Source organism: Solenopsis invicta, chromosome 1 (assembly GCF_016802725.1).
Source record: "Solenopsis invicta isolate M01_SB chromosome 1, UNIL_Sinv_3.0, whole genome shotgun sequence".
In the NCBI taxonomy this organism is placed as follows: Eukaryota; Metazoa; Arthropoda; class Insecta; order Hymenoptera; family Formicidae; genus Solenopsis; species Solenopsis invicta.
The window spans coordinates 3,471,401-3,489,732 of NC_052664.1; the positions used below are offsets into that span (position 1 = coordinate 3,471,401).

Here is an 18,332-nt window from a genome sequence, read left to right on the forward strand (position 1 = left end):
GGTGATAAATGTTACATTTTTATAATAATAAGTCGTTATTTTTATCGTTACTTTAATTTTCTATTATTCTTATATTTATTCAATAAATCACGCACTGATCATGTGCTATTGCATGATTGGATAGAAATATTTTGATACAGTACTTTATAGGTTGCATTCTGATAGCTACTATCGATACTGAATAATTTACATTGCATGTATACTATACATTTTTAGTATTGGCAGTGATTATTGAAATGCATTGTTAATAATGACATTAATATTAAAAAAATGTTTAATCTAAATTTTTGTAAAAATAAATAAGGTACGTTATCTCATAGTAATTTTCTCTACATTATCATTAACCTGTGAACTAATAACTTCAGTTATTTGGACGAGGATATTTTCTTAGTGATTGAGTAGTTTCCGTTATGAAATTTACTCCTTGCTTACTCTCATTGAGCACCCATTCTCTGAGGGTGCCTTCGCCAGTCTATACTTGTACTATGTTATTTTTTTTCTTATTATTTCACTCTTGTTCCAAAAGAGAAAAGGCTGAAATACTATCTTCTTGTTTTTCTAAATATCTACATTTTATGTTTTTTATTTGACTTTTAATACTTTTATCCTTAAAAGAAAACGACGATTTTCTGTCTTTTTTTCCCCACCGAACTTTTTTTCCGAACTCTTCTCATTAGTATGAGGATGATTATTCTTGCTTCCGTTATTTTTCAGCATCTTACAAATTTACCAAAAAGTACCGAATATGTAGGGTATAAAGACATACACATACAGACTCATCGGAATAAACACCCTTATTTAGTAAGATGTATTTATTTGACACACCTCAAAGAAAATATTAGACTCTACATAACTAAATAAAGTCATTTACTTGTCTAAATAGTAAGAAAATAACTTTAAAGGAACCTAAATAAATTTAAAATGTTTCAAGAAAGCTTTTAAACAAATTAAAAACAATAGAAATTAAATTATAAAATTTAAACCTGATTTTTAATTAAATGTAGATCTAACCTAACCTTAATAAAAATGGAATGTTACTAATAGCAAAAACAACTAATCAACTTTCATCAAATATGTGTAAATATTTTCAAAATCTCTCTCCTATGTAGTACACTTTAAAACCAGTAAAAATTTAATAAATGAATATAATAAATTATAATTGCTTGCACGTATCAACCACATGGCATTATACGTTGCTCTTGAGAGTTAGCGCTGCTTCTGTTACACGGCTGCGCGCCTAATTACTTTATACTTAAACTCGGCCGAATCAACTTTATTCGTAACTTGTAACTGTAAGCGGCTAGAATTTGCTTTCTTATCTTGTCCGTCCACTTATTATCTACTTGAACACTCGCGTTTCTCTTTTGTACTCTTAACTCAGTCTTTTTTTTAACAATAAATTTTTTATTATTTTAATTTAATTAACACCGCGTCATGTACTTGACTTACCTCTCTTTCGCTCGAATTAATTTTTATTCCTAATTCGATCGAACTACTCCACACAATAGAAATTACGATTCTTTTAAAATAATTAAGTGAAAATAAAATCTTTATTACATATAATTACATATAAAAATAAATCTTTTATGTAAACTACTTTTAAATAAACAAAAAGTTTTTTTGAAACTTTGACATTGTACCAATACGCTTGTGAATATAAGGCCCAAGGAATCAAAAATAATGGAAATTTCAGTTATAAATTATTAAATGTATCATAAAAATGAATCCTTTAGGGATTTTTTCTAATGTTAAACATCATAATTATTTTTACTCAGAAAAATGCTTTCTTGATATAGATAGATTTTTTTAACGTTACAAAAAGATTTATTACTATTTTTTGTATCTGTTAAAATGTTTATCACATATAGAATTGAGCAGCAACATTTTAACAATTCTAGAAAATTTGGATCTTAATGCCAATTATTAGGTCGGGTCACAAATAACTTCCATTTTTTACCCATACTCTTAACTTGCTGACTTTCCCTAATTTCTCCAGGTGGCGGCAAACAGTTAATTGTGATGTATTCAACTTTCCTGCTATATCTCTTGTTGATTTTGTTCCAATATTGTTTTTAAAAGTTATCGAAAAGGTCGAAAGGACGTCTAGCCCAAGGTTTGTCCTTTAAAGTCATATCTCCAGAACAGAATTTGGCAAACAAACCTCTAACTGCTCGATCGCTTATTAAACTTTTACCAATTACTCCTCATATTTTTCAGTTTTTGCCTTAGTACTATTGCCTTGTTTAAATTCCCAAAGCACGTAACGAATATGCACTTTTTCACTCTCCATTTTAAAGATTAAGAACAATAGTTTAATGAAACATGCACCACACAAAATAGTTGTCAGAAGACTAACTAAACCTTTATTTATTTAGTGAAAGCAAAAACTTGATTGTTTCGGTGACTTGTAATGGTTAGATACGAACATAGACATTCTACCTAGCTGCGCCGGAAGTTATTTATGACTTGACCTAATATATACAGGGTGTACTAGTAGAATCCGGACAATTTTTAAATTAAAATTTTTGCCGTATAATAACTTGTGAACCGGCAACTAGATAGCATTCAAGTAAGCCTCATCCATTGGGAACAAAAACATAACTTTGTCATGGTCGAGCTGGTTAAGCAGTGTCCAGAACATAACCGGAGAGCTGTGCTTGTTGAAAATCTTTGCGCGGGACGTACTGTAATCGAAATAATAAAGTTTTTTGATTACCCGAAATTGATGATTTACGACATTACTTATTGCCATACGGCTTTCGAAGGGTCCAAAGAAGGTTTTTAGATGGCCACTTAGTGCAGAATCGGCTCTTCATAAACATGAGCATGTGCTGGAGTAAAGAATTTTGGCTTGTTAACAGCTCAGACTTTATCCGCTGGATTATTTTGTGTGATGCGTGACATTTCAACAAGACTCGACATCTTAATGTTGTGTCGCTGAAAGTTGTTATTGAGGCATCGTTCGCGAGTATGGTGAAGGAGTTTTTGACAAAGGCATGCGCACGCTTCCGGCTCAAAATTGTAGCGGTCATCGAAGTAGAGGGAGGCTATATAGAATTAAATTATTTTTTTAGTAATGCCCTAATCCAAATATAAAAATATTTTTCATACGATTGTTATTTTTTATTAAAATAAATGATTCTGAAAACTCACAATGGATTTGTCCGGATTCTACTGGTACATCCTATAGGAGAAGAGGGTAATATGGCACCCATTTTTATTTTATTGAATAACTTTGTCAATAATTGTAAAATATACGGGGCAGAGCACGAATAAATAGACAGCCACAAGTACGAATAAAAATAAGCGGATCAACATAGTACGAACAGGCGGACGAACAAGATCTCGCATGAAATGATAAATAGGCACGAACAGGTAGACGGGTTATATCATAGGTTAGATTAAAGACGGTGTGCGCCGCTATCTCTGAACTCGAGTGCATCCTTGTTTAACAGTCGGTATGCGATAAAGATAAAATGAAATCTTGATGCAGTTTTCAATCGACTTATTGATGAAATATTTTGATATGAAAAACTTGATAGCAGCTATATTACGAGGCCGCTTAGGTAGCTGCATATCGAAAATCTTACGCTATTGAATAATTTTGCATAACTCGAAATATGCGAAATATAGCTAAATAAAAAACAAAAATATAAAAAAGCACTCTAGTATATGTATTTATGTGATAATACGCTTTTAAGATTAAAAAGAATAAAGAGGTATGTGTAATTAAATGTTAAAGTATACTTTGTCGAAGGTTTTGAAATGCTCAAAAGTAACAATGCCTTATAATAATTGTCGACTGTTGTGTATTAGCATATTAATGCCATTAAAAAACAGCTGGCTAAACGAATAATTCCATGAACAATCGTTAGAATTCGTCATCTAATAACGGAGATAATAGTGATAATTACAATGTCTACAGCAGCTATAATACCCTCTTTTTTTTATACTTAAATTATATAACAAGTATGATTAGACTTAAATTGACACGGTCATCTGTATATACGAATATTTTTGGATTAGCTGTTCTTTTTATTGAAGACGCGGATTGAAAAATCTTTTTAAAGAATTGAAGTATAGACAACAAAAATTAGTAATCTATAATTTGATATAAAAAATGAAAAAAAAGCATAGTTTTGTTATCCAAAATTGATTGTGCATAAAAATTTGAGACTTTGTACATAAAAAATAAGCATGGCGTAAATTTGGAATTATAACAAAGAATAATATTGTGTTTTTAGAATAAGCTTAGAAGCTTTAGTATAAGAGAAATAGTGAAAATTTTATGTGTAAATTGACGTGCGGAATTAGTTTGAAGAGCAAAAAGGTAGTAATTGTGTAACATGTAGTTAAGAGGTTTTGCATTAGATGGCGCTGAAGTCGAAAACATGTAGGGAGGAAAGTACCTCCCACTATACCTTCTATAACATACAATTAAGCAAAATAACTGTTTTATTATATAACATATTGGTTTTATTCTTTGACTTAATCAGTGGTATAGTGGTTAGTCATTTCTCTTTTGCGAGCTATAACGAAGCGAGTCCGAGCAGCGTTCTCTTCCTTGCAACACTAAGATTTTTGCGTGCGAACTCCGCCGTAATACGTGCAGCTTTTGATTGGTCGTTTTGCTTGTCCAGTGAAACTTGTTTAGTTAGCTGTTAGTGTAATGGGAAGTCGCCACATACTCCTCCTCAAGTGACATAGTTCTTATTGTGTCACGAACCTGACGCGTTTGCCTGGGTATACGCTTGGGTTGTCAGCATGTTTTGCTTGTGTAACGCCGGTTTAAGTTGGTCCACCGAAATGTTTGTAACTTCCCCTTTAATTAAAACTTAAAATATGCGATCAATGATTCTCTCGTTTATCGGATATGGTCACTCGTAAGGTGGCTCGAGCAGGCTTTTCACTTTGTTCACCCTCACGAATACGTAGGTACAGGTGAATAAAGTTCTATGGGTGATTGTTTTCCTTTTGTTATGATGTGGTGTAGGTGCTGACGTTCCGCATGTATTCTTGAAAATGCAATAAAAATGCTCGAGGTTCTGGCGTGACATCTCCATCGAAGAAATATTTAGCTGGTGGTCGTAAAGTAGTACCGTAAACTAATTCTGCTGCTGTCGCTTTTATGTCTTTTTTGATGTTGGTACGTAATTTTAGTAGAACTATTGGTAATGCTTGCAACCAGTTTTTTGATTTTTGACAACGAATTGCAGTTTAAAGAACGGTGCCAACATTCTATGATTCTATTTGCAGCCGGGTGCTGTAGTCCTTGTCCGTTTATATCCAAAGAGATTAGTTAGCGATTTGAATAATTATGACTCAAACTGCGTGCTTTGATCTGTAGGAATGATTTTGGGCGCACCGAAACGTGCAACCCATGTTTTTACAAATGCTTTGGTTACCACTTGTCCAGAGATGTCTTGGACAGGAGCTGCTTTGGGCCATCTTATGAACCTATCGATCATCATTACACAATAGCGGTCTCTTTGTATAACGGATAGAGATTCGACTATATCTAAATATACGTGATCAAATCTTATATTAGGCACTGGAAATTGTTCTGGTACGAGTCGCTTGTATTTTGTTTTTCTGGCACTGTAAACAATTTTATCCATTCTTATCCATTCGGTAATATTTTTGTTTATTATTGGGCAAACAAATCGTTGGTTGATCATTTTGCGAGTGACTTGTCCACTCGGATGTGTTAATTAATCTGTGAGTGACATTGAATATTCTTTGTCGTAGGCTCTTGGGTACGTGAGGACGAATTTCCTTCAAGGAAACGTCGCAATAAACGACGATATCAGAGTTATCTACTCGAAGCTTTTTTAGTTGGTGTGATTGATTCCGTTTTGTAATAACTCTCTGAGTTTCTCGTTTGTGAGCTGTTCACTGGCGATCATATTGTTTTTACCTGACGTAGGTGATCTCTGTACTCAATAGGCCAATTAGCTCGAGTTGTCTAAACTGTCTTGGTGATGCTTTTGCAGATTTCTCTAAGAAGGCATAGGTTTGTGATCAGTTTTTATTATGAGTTTACAACCTTCTACCATGGATTTGAAGAATTTGAGACTACTGTATATAGCTTGTAACTCACGATTATAGGTACTGTAATTCTTTTGTGTCGGACTGAACTTTTTTGAAAAGAATCGGAGAGATTCCCAGCATCCATCGTGACATTGTTTCAAAACAGCGCTCATCGCTGTGTCCGGGGCGTCTGACTCGATCGCTAAAAGTGCATGTTTTCTAGAATGAGCTACTAAAGTTGCGTCGATCAATTGTTTGCATTTTAAGAATGCTTTTTTGCGCGTTTGTTTCAGATTACAGGACGTTTATCTTTTTTTTTGCATTGGTCAGATACTCGTGCAGCAGAGCCTGTGTACAAGCATCGCTAGGAATAAACCTTTTGTAAAAGTTTATAACTTTTAAGAAACATTTTGTTATATCTGAGATTCACGATTCTTTTCCTTTACTCGTACTGCCGGTAGAAACTGTCCCGGGATGGCTTGACGTTTGATGCAAAAACCGCGTAGGTTTTTGCATTGAAATTGGCACTGAAAGCCTACCGTTCAGCAAGCGCAGTGAAAAAGTGATATGAGAAGCTGTCATATCAGATGCCATGCTAAAGTAAATACTTCTTATTTGCATACGATCGCGAATTTGGAAATCGACGCGTTGCCGGCACGGGGTCTCGAAATTCGAAACGGCCCGATGCGAAGATTTTGCACTGGCTACCGAGAGTAGTCAGGCTTCAATGCGACGAGGTAGTCACGCAGACTGTCATATTGAACTAAACACTTCTTACTCGTAAAATCATAAATTTGGCAATTGACATATTCTATCCGGGAATTAGTCTTGCCATCAAAACTATATATGGAAGTCGTGACCTAAATATCTTACTCCTATCCCTTGACACCGACACTTTTTGACCAATCATAATGCGATTAATTAGATTAAAAAGATTCTAATTGGACTTGGCCGAACTGATGGGGGATAAAAAGTGTTCGATTTACCTACTCTTTGTAATATAAAAGGAGCTAACACAGAGAGCGGAGCACTCCAAAATTGGATTTCTTTTTGGCCTAAGTCTACGTTCAATTCTGCTTGAATTTACTCGAGTGTTGGCCGCGAGTGATCAATAGATTTCTAGTCGTATATAGACTCTGTTGCGAGAATCTGGAACCATTGTCTTCATCGGCTAAGTCTAACCAAGCATCTATTGTCTCGTCGCCCCAGCCCCAATAGCCGCCTGTTGTGCGGGACTCTTACAGTATTTCTAAAATCTTTCCGACGTTTGTACACTTACGCTTCTAAATATCGCCGTTTTTGGGCGGTTTTCCTTGGTGACAAGTATCTGATGATATGCCCTCGTCAGATATAAGCCATCGTCGTGAAAGTAGCACATCCTTCTAAGTTGTGTACGAAATTGTGTAAATGTGGGATTAGGTACCTATCCGATATTATGATTTTATTTAATTGCTTTTAATTACCACATATTCTCCAGTTGTCTCTTTTTCTTGGCACTAGATGCAGTGGATTAGCCCAGGGATTAAAGTTGGATCTGCAGATCCCTACGTCTAGCATATGTTGTATTTGTATACGCGTTGCGTGTAACCTATTGTCTGATAGTCTACGTGCGGGTTCTGCAATTGGTGGACCTGTTGTAATAATATGATATATTATGCCGTGTTTAGGTAGCTGGAAATTTGTTGGTTTAGTGATGTTGTTGAAATTTTGTAGAAGATCTGCGAAAGGGTTAGTGTGATCAAAGGTTGTAATTCTTCCAATTCTAGACTTTGACAGTACGTGTGCTAGGAAATTTGCACCAATTATAGTCTGTTTTATCTGTTACTACGAATGTGCAGATTTAACTTTCTGTGCAATCTACTCTACGTGACTAGACTCTAGATCTAGTTTTGCTCCATACATAGTTATTAAAGTATTATACTATTATTAGCAGCATATAATTTATATTTATTTAATGTAACTTTACTTTTAACTGCTTTCTTTGGTATGATTGAAACATCTGCTTCTGTGTCGATAAGGTAGCGCATCCCGTTTTTCTTGTCTGTAACGGTTAGACGGAATGTCTTCGCGTCGCCTGCCTCCGTCATCTGACTGTACGACTAGTTTTCCGTGTTAGCATTCTTTGCGAGTGGCTTCTTCCAATTACATGGTTTTAAGTATTTGTATGCTTCACTCCCGAATTCCTAGTGATAGTAGCATGTTTTAGGTGTTTTTTTACGCTCCTAGGATCTAGATTTGTTTCTGCGCCTGTGTTTGTCGCGTCCCTTGCTTCTGAGGCTGCCTTGTCGTTATGTTTCGCACAGCTCATTCAATTCTTTTGTAATTGTGACCTTGCATTGTATAACCTTGAGTTCGCTAGGTGTTGTGGTTTTTTCTACGGATGATGTTTTGGCGCATTTAATTTGCGATATGCTTGCTTTTGACATCTCTATGATTTTATCAGCCTGGAGTGCTAATTTTGACAAGTCTGTTATTTTGCTAATGGCTATGATACCACGTACATTATTTTGTAGTTGTTCGAGAAACAGTGTTCTAAGTACTGCGTCAGTGCATTGTTTGCTTGCCAGGTTCCGCAGTCTTTGCAGAAAATTTGAGGGTTTCTCGTTCGTTCCCGCGTAATAATCTTTGCAATTTGGATTTATTGGTTTTAGCAAATGATTCGATTATTCTTTGCTTTAGAGACTGGTACTTTTTTTTAACTTGCGGCGCGTCTAAAATGTCTGAGGCGAAGAGCAGTACAGTTTGGTCAAGGTGGACGGTAACGTATCTGTATTTTGTCTCGTCGCCTGTAATTTTAGATATCGCAAACGTTCTTTCGACTTGCGTAAACTACAGTACTGGGTTTTTCTTTCAGAGCTGCGGCAGTTTTACTATACGTTCTGAATTGATGCAGTCCGTCTCATGTTCGCTGTTCGCTTGCTAAAACGATGATGTGTCTTCGCTGCGCGAGGGTAGATTTGTGCTCTACTTATTCGGTGGTTTGTTCTTAAATGGACATTTCTTGATTTTCTTTTTTACGTGGTTCGATAGAGGTTAGCTTGCCTGTTCACGTTTTTGCCCCTTGTTTGATGTGCCGCGTATTTAACACGAGGTCACCAATATATAGAGAGAGAAAGGTACCCTAACATCTAACACACAATTAAGCAAAATAACTGTTTTATTATACAACGTATCAGTTATTCTTTGGTTTAATGAATGGTATAAATTAGTATTTTCTCTCTTGCGAGCTATAGCGAAGTGAACAGCGTCCCCGGGCAGTGTCCCCTTTCTCGCGGCGCCAAGATTTTTGCGTGCGAATTCCGCCGTAATACGTGTAGCTCCTGATGCGTTTTGCTTGTCCAGTGAAACTTGTCCAGTTAGCTGTTAGCGTAATGGGAAGTCGTCACAGACAAGAATAGATAATGTATTCATGAGTGCGTTTGATAAAGAGCGCTAGCTTGCTTGCTTGACCTTAACGCTATTCGTCTTACCATTCACTCCGCGCGCGATTGCAAACTACTCAACTCTCCGTCGAAGGAAAATCTGTAATACCGATATTGTTAAGGCTTTTGAGACACTTCAGCTGAGAACTCCGCGTTGTCGGTGATATCGTGAAAAAAATTAGATTCAATAGGCGTGAAACGTGCTATATTGATGATGAAATGTTGTCTTGCATGTCATTTTGTTATATATTTCATTGTAAAAATGTGAGTTGTCTCATATTTACGAAATTCATAAAAAGGCGTGTTTAATTTTGTCTTTAAATCTTTTAACTTTTAGAAATTTATAGCTATTTGGATTCAATTATAGCTTATCAAAAATTAAAAGTCATTATTCTCTGGTGTAAGCCTTACATATAACAAATAAATAGCAATGGCCATACAGACTTTATTTTTTGGATACGTTGATTTTGAAAAATATAGAAGAAAATTACCAATACCCTGGGTATAGCTCTCTTAAAGCATTTTTTTATTTCTTGGAAACTATTCTAATAGAAAGTTTTTCTAAATTTCTTTATTCAGTTACTGTTTAGTACTGTATTCTTATTAGTTCTAACAATATAGGAAATGGATAAGAGCTTGATAGAGTTTTCAACACATTTAAATTTAGAAAAACGATTTAAAAGCGGATCTCAGTGCTAATAATAATTTTTAGCTGAATTTATATACATTGACGAGTTCTCTGAACTGCGCGCGGCATGTTTGTCAGTCTTTAAAATGCAGCTTTTAAAGTGTATAACTTAATTCTTGGCCCTTATCAATCGTTTCGTGGCCTTTTCGCGATTTATTGTAAAATTTATTTCAAAGTTTGAAATAACACGTGTTCAAATAGGACTTTTTACATCGGAATTACAACCTGATTATAGCACTGATAATCGGTCGACTAAATTAATGTAGAATTTATTATTTTAATAGATTAATTGAGAATATTATTGATTAGAATAATTTTTTTAATTTGTTTAATAATTATGGTTTATAGAATAAGTTATACAAAGAGAAAGAAATTTATTAAGCGATTTATTTATTTAGTATTATTAAACAAAAACAAATTTTAAGAGAGGACTCGACATTATTAAAAAGTTAAGTAATGAAAACAGGGAAACAAGAAATTGCGAGTCAACGCGGTAATTGATGCATCAATAATAAAGAAATATATTTACATTGCAATCAGTACACCAGCGCAAAACGTAAACACGTAGATTTGGACGCGTTTCGACTTATTTTAAAGTCATCAACGAAGCTGATAGCTTAATTAGCTTAATATAACAATGTAAAGAGTGACGGTTGACATTACAAAAAGATTAAGTCTTTGGTTGATAAGGCATCGAATGGATACAACACATGGAGCGATAATATGGTAGGCTGAGTAGTTAAATTCTATCACAATCAATATCCCAACGAGGTTGTTGAACCAGGTGGACATGATATGCAGCAAACTGTGACATACAGTGGAAGTTAGGGAAGAAAAAAGAATAAAGGCATGTCAAGACTCACCAGCACTGCCATAAAATGCTCCGAAGCAAGATGTTGACATCAAATAAAAAAACACTGTTTATTAAATAAAAATTTAAAAATAAAAAGTGCCAATGATAATAATAAATAAAAAAAATGTAAAGATAGCAGCACAAGAGCAATGTAATATTGTGTAGTAAATTAGCACCGCTAATGTTTGGTCGTCAACGGTCCACGTGATGACAAATGAGAGCGAGGTCAGTACCGATGAACGAGCGAGGTCAAAATAACAATTATAATTTATCCAAAACAGCGGTGTAGGCATAGTCAAGAAAGTCAGTATCTGTTGAATTTGAACTCTTGTTCTGAGACCTAATATGTAACATCTCAGAAATAAAACGTTTAAAAAAGTTTCTCTCAACATCAAGAATTTTTATATTATTCCAATCAAAGTCATGATTGTGATGCAGCCTATGGTTGGTGAGAACAGAAGTATTAGTATTATCATTATTAGTATTATTTTTTTTGTAATTTTGATAATTATTAGACCTAATATTATTAGAATTTTATTTGGGTGGGATGGTTTAGGATTAGTTTCTTATTGTTTAGTAATTTATTATCAAAATTGTATAATTTGGTATAGTAACTGTATTATGTAATCGAGTAGGAGATGTGGGAATTTTGATAATTGGTTTGATATTAATTAAGGGGGTGGATGAAATATTTGATCTTTAAATATAGGTAAATTATTATTGTGTATAATATTTGCAGCAATTAGAAAAAGTGCTCAAATACCATCAACTTGATTACCTATAGCAATAGTAGCACCCACTCCAGTATCAGTTTTAATTTATTCTTCTATGTTAGTGACTGCGGGTGTTTAATGATTCTGATCCTAGAAATATTAATTTAGTAAAATATTAAGAATCTTCAGACCCGGAATAATTGAATTTTATTTATTTCTACTATAATTATATAACAACAATGTCATAACATGACCAGGAAACTAATTATTTAAAATGACATTGATTTTTTTTTTAGTAAAATTTTTATTTTTAACTCAAATTGTTCGTTTTTACTTAATACTAAAAAAAATATATTAAAGTCTTTAAAAATTTTATCTAACAATTGATAAAAATAGAAGTGTGAAGTTGGATTAGGGGATGGTCTGATTTGGAACCATTGGTTCCAAATCAGACTGGGAACGTTTTTATATTTTCCATTATAGTTTAACACAGGTGAAAAACACGTTAACTCTCTACTACCAACGTGAAATTTTAGTTACGTACATAGCGACGTGGCGTCTGTGAGACCCTATGGATTATTTTTAAAAACTATATTAAGTAATTGCATTTTCTTTGAGAAATTAATATTGCATTGCAAAGATAGGATATTTAAATTTATATTTAAACTAATATTCTGCTTGATATCATTGCTTTTGTGATGTGATAGCCAAATTCTATTAATGTTTTCATATTTAGTATTCAAAAATATGTCCGAAACAATTATTTGTACTCATTGGAGAGACATTGTATCGAGCAATCATATTGGTGATATTCGTGCACAACTAATATTTCTTCTTCCAACTGTATCTAGGAAACGAAAGATCTCAGCGAAATAAAACAAAATGGATTGAAACAAAATGAATTTAAATTAAACATTTATACCTTTACGTGTCGTAAACGGAATTTAGAAAAATATTTTGCTGCGGGTGCTACAACACTATCAAAACCTTAAAAATTGTCGTTTTTTTCCTTTTTGATATTATTTTCCTTAAAATTATAACGTGGTAGCCAAATTCCGATAACGGATTCGTGTTCAGTACACAAAAATCTATAAAAATTACGTAGTTTTATTACATCTGCAATAAAATTGTCTATTTTTGCAGGCTAATATTATTTAAGGAATCCAGAAATTTTTGGACATGTATATTATGAATCAAAATCAATACTCTTTACATTTACTATTTACTTTTATAATACAAATGTGCATCATAACATAACTGTGCAATTAATTTTATTTTAATAGTACAATGTTTAAGAAACATTTATATGACTATTTCAGCAATCAATAATAAATTCCAATTTTTTAATAACTTTTTATGGATTTGGTGGACAAATAATTATTTTTTCAGTTTTTAAGGGTCCCATAAACAGTTTCTAATAAATAACTTAAGCGTTGGTTCTAGACCAAAAATGGTCTCCGTTCAACATCCTTTTTCAAAGTCATACAAAATTTTTTCCATATTTTTTTGTAAATGTTATTTTCTATTTGTACATATAATATGTACATATAAAATTAGTTACTTTTACTCGTGTTTCTTTAAGAAAGTTTTAATTAATTAGTGCATGAGAATTATAAAACATTATATACAAATAAAAAATATAATTTATATTTCTATGTATTGCAGAACAAGTAATGGAAAAAGTACTGTGATTAATGCTATGCTACATGATAAAATTTTGCCAAGTGGTATAGGACACACTACAAATTGTTTCTTACAAGTAGAAGGTTCAGATAATGGAGAATCATATCTAATTACTGAAGGATCCACTGAAAAACAACCAGTACAATCCGTTGGACAGTTAGGCCATGCTCTTTGCAAAGAAAAGTTATGTGAAAGCCATTTAGTAAGAATATTTTGGCCAAAAGAAAAATGCTTATTGCTGCGAGATGATGTAGTGTTTGTCGATAGTCCGGGGGTAGATGTAACACCAAATCTTGACGAATGGATCGATAAACATTGCTTGGATGCAGATGTTTTTGTCTTAGTAGCAAATGCTGAATCTACCATAATGGTTACTGTAAGTATAACAATATCCAATTGTAATAAATTTGTATAATACGACTCGTTACATAACCTATTACGTGAATGATCCATATCGAAAAAATAATTATTGCTTTTTAAAGAAAAATTTCTATTTACTTGAGAATATTTAATTCGTATTTAGAAAAAAAATGAAAGGCAGTCTCAACCGGTACTTCTTTACATTCTTAAAAATTTTCTTATACCTATAATTCAATATTTCTTTCTGATAATCAATCTACATATTTAAAATTTTTAATATTAGCAAATCTAAATTATAATTAATTTTATTTTCTTTTTAGGAAAAAAATTTCTTTCATAAAGTTTCAACAAAATTATCAAAACCGAATATATTTATTTTAAATAATCGATGGGATGCTTCTGCTTCTGAACCAGAGTATTTTGATCAGGTATTTATAAAACACAAATTAATTAATATTTATGAACAATTATAATATTGCTTTGTGCATAATTTATTAATATTTATAATAAAATTTTTATATAAATATTATGCTTTTATTATTAAATAATTTATTTTATTAAAATGATAAGTTTTTTATAAAATTTATTATTAATTTATATTTAATAAAGAAGATGCTTTATATTTTAAATTACTTAAATTCAATGATTACTTAACTATTTTAGAAGTTTAATTTCTTATTTTTGTTTTGCTTTATAAGTATATTTAGAAATAAATATTATTTATATAAATGTTTACACAAATATGTAGATTTTATTTTAACTTTGTTTTTTAATAACTTCTTAAATAATAAATTATTTTTTTATAATTTTTAATCTTTATCCAAATCAAATTTCTACAAGTAATAAAATATATAAATTTAATTATGTAATAAAAACGTTAAGTATAACGTGCTAATAAACTAGACTACCATTTCAAAATGTTAAATGGTAAGTATTGAAATATTTTGTATAAGACATAAGTAAAAATCAAAACTTAAAAAAATTAAAATAGTTAATATAACAGAATAAGTAATATGTTGAATAATCCAATAATTGCTCATATTAAAATAAAATATTATAATATTTTTTATTAAAAGTTAAATGTTTTATGTTTGTAAATACATATATATTTTTTTTTTATTTCAAATATTAATAGAATGTTTTAAATGTTAATATTTAAACAGGGACCCTGACTGGACCGAAACCGATAACCGGATCATAACTGTTATTTTAGTCCGAAATATTGTGCAGTCTAATCGACCGTAACCGTAACCTGACCGAAAATATTTTTCCGGTTTTTTTGGTCAGATTTTTGATCGGATTTTTAAAAATGCTATTAAAGATCATATGTATTATACTTAAGATCAGGTAAAAAAAAGAGAAAAAGCGCGTGCTGTGTAGACCTTTCTCTACGAAATAAGAATAAGGAAAAGATATACGGCGTCTAAATTTTATATTTTTCCTTTTTTTAATATTTTTAATCATAGATATGCAATTGATTTTAAAAATTAATTTTTTCTTCAATTTGTGAACATAAAATGAATACAAAAGAATAAGATCTTTGTAATGTTAAAAGTAAATTTTTAAAGCTAAAATTATATTTCAATTTTTCCGGTTTTTTTAGAGTACCGATAAAATTTTACAATTTTAATTGAACTTTTAAGACCGTAGATATTACTTCTAGGTTTTTATTAAATAGCGATATTACAGTGTGTTTACGGAGGGTTACTTATTTATTTTTTTGCTTTTATTATGATAATTTAATTAAGATTATTGTTATTTTATAGAGAAAAATAACTAATACTAGTAAAAAAACGAACATTAACGTTGCAAGTTGCTGAGAATGTTAAAGTAAAACAAAAAAAAAGAGATTTTGAAAAACCCAAAACTTCCAATGATATAACCATTTATATAAATGTTTTTAAACATTTTTATATTAAACAAGTGTTGTTTACAATAAACAAGAATTTTTTTTATAATATGATATTTGTACTTGTATTATTTTTATACGTTATTAAATTTTACAATAGGTAATTATACATCTGTAACCGTAACCGTAACCGAAAAAGACTGAAATCCAAACGGTGACCGTAACCGTTATCAGTAACAAGACCGAAAATTAGATATAATTTCTGACCGTAACCGTAATCAGATCGAAATTTCATTTTGGGCAGGGTCCCTTAAATAAAATATTAATGTAGTACAAATTTTTTTATTAAAAATAAAATTAAAAATATTTTATATTTATTGTTTTTATTTAATAATCTTTTTATATTGTTTATTTTGTAATTAATTTAATAAATATCTTCAAGAATAAAGTTTAGAATAAAGAAAACGATCCGATTTTAGTGAATTTTTAGATTGAAGTAAAAGAAATTTTGAAAGGAATTTTGATGACTCTTATAAAGTCATTTTTTAAGATGTAATAAAAATATGAAATAATAAAAGTAAATATTTCCTTTTATACATTTGGGACCTCAAACAACTTGTAACTTTTTTCACTCTTGGCCTTAATCTCTTCAAGGAAATTAAAGTCTTCACTTTTTGGTCGTCTATTGTTTGTTTAAAAATTATTAATTTTTATGAATATAACAATTTTAGATCTAAAATAAAATCTAACCTAAACCAAATTTTAGTTTAAAGCATAAATTACATCACTTAAAAAGTTGTAAACTCTGAAATAATATATTTATAGACTTTGTTTTATTTTGTAAGCAGGGACTAGTATGGAATGGATACTGCTTTGTATGAAAAATAAAAAATTCATGTAGAACAGTACAATTGTAGACCTGGGCCCTACGCGGAGAGAAGGAGGTAGAATGAACTTCTCTTCATATGAAAAGTCGAAAACTTATGTAAAATAATACAATTATACAGCTTGTTTTATCTTGTAAGCAAAAGGTATATGCAGTCAATTTGACTTCATGCGAAAAGTACGTAAAAAAATATTTTTATTGTTTTATCTTAAAAAATTTCTTATAAGCTTTCTCATAGGCGTCATCAAAATTTCTTTTTAAAAATAAGCTTTTATTTTAATTTGAAATAAAACTTTTGACAATGTTTTATTGAAATCGAAGATGAACCATTTTCAGAACTTAAAAGATTTATATTAAAAATTAAGTTTCTATAATAACATAATTTAAATGTGTGAATTTAGTAGTGTTCTTTATTCTTTAGCTGGCCAAAGAACAAAAAGAGGTAAGTTTACTTATATCATGGAAATTGTCATTTAACCACAAATAATATTTATATATTAGCTTTAAATGATTTACATATATACTACCTCTTAAAAGATTTATAACGATTAAGCTTTTTTCGCATCTTACAAAAAATTTAGCATCTTGGTGAAAAAAAAATCATAAAGAAGTTTTTAAAAAATGTATTTTAAAAGAGAGATACAGCTTTTGATCTGTCTTTTTGTTTCACTGTACAATATTTTGTTTCTAAATTATATAAAATTGAAAATGTATTTAAAATTTTTTTTACTTTATAACACTGTAATTTGATGAAACATCATCGGACAAAAATTAACAAAAAATTATTCTATAGTAAACGATATAATCTTTAAAATGTTTTTAAATATAAATTGGTGCGATGATATTTTACAATAATCATTTAACAAAATTTTATGATAGTATGAATTAATTAAAATTCATGATACTATGAAATTAAAACTTGCACTAATTCGGTACTCATAATGCGTTGTGCGATTTTTGTTTCATCGAGTTATTTAATGTGGAATCAAGAAAGATTTTTCGCAAACTTTGAAAAATATTTTAACTTTTACGCGTTTTTATTCACATCCGTGCAGCTTCGTAAATAATCAGTAAATTGTTTTTTAAAATACTGATGTAAAAATACTGTTGTAAAAAAGTAGAGACTTCAAGTTGTAAAATGCCTTTTGAAAACTTGTTACGATTATTTTTTGCATACACTTTCTTGAAATTTGTCTATTTTTAGGTTGCAGAATAGGTGATACTTTAATTTTGCTGTTGAGTGCGCACGTGCGTGCATGCGTGCATTGTGTATAAATATGTATAATGGGTCGATACATCTTGAGGACAGTTTAGCACCGCATTTTTATCTTTTTCCGCCAAGTTACTCGATTCAGGGCCAGTTTGTCATTTAGTCTAGCTTTCATGTCCTCCCTAATTCCCTCACTCCAGGAGCGTCGAGGTTTACTTCTTTTCTTTTTTACCGGGGATTTTCGCATGTAGATTTGTTTTTGCTATCTTTTCTTTTGCATTCTTATCCCTGGCCAAACTATTTGAACCCTCTTTTCTCAATCGTATCCACCAACGTGCCTCTTACATTCACCATTTTCCTAATTCATTCTCCTCTCTAGCCTCGATACTCCCGCCTTTCTCAAATAGCCCATCTCCTCTGACAGTCTTTTTTAGGTCTGCATTTAATGACCAAACCTCCGAACCGCAGCACAACATCGATTTTACCATAACTTTGCTTATTTTTTTTCTTAGATATATTCCAATCCCACCAGAGTGAATGCAAATTCATTCCTTTTGTTTTTTTTCTTTGATTTATTTGTTATTTAATCTCTAAGAGCCCAGGTATTTAAATGCCCGTACTTGTTTAATTTCAACATC

The 18,332-nt window shown here is 31.2% G+C and overlaps 1 protein-coding gene across 9 annotated transcripts in view; it reads left to right on the forward strand.

Annotated features, from left to right (window-relative positions):
* LOC105202128 (transmembrane GTPase Marf) overlaps positions 1 to 18,332 on the forward strand; it is a 168,303-nt gene that overhangs the window by 53,900 nt on the left and 96,071 nt on the right. For 8 of the 9 annotated variants that reach the window (XM_039453664.1, XM_039453672.1, XM_039453677.1 and 5 more), the window contains 3 exons: positions 13,372 to 13,765; positions 14,070 to 14,177; positions 16,906 to 16,926. In XM_039453664.1, coding sequence (XP_039309598.1) covers positions 13,372 to 13,765; positions 14,070 to 14,177; positions 16,906 to 16,926 — 523 coding nt within the window. The remainder of the gene's footprint in view (positions 1 to 13,371; positions 13,766 to 14,069; positions 14,178 to 16,905; positions 16,927 to 18,332) is intronic. The other variant, XM_039453659.1, reaches the window with a different exon arrangement.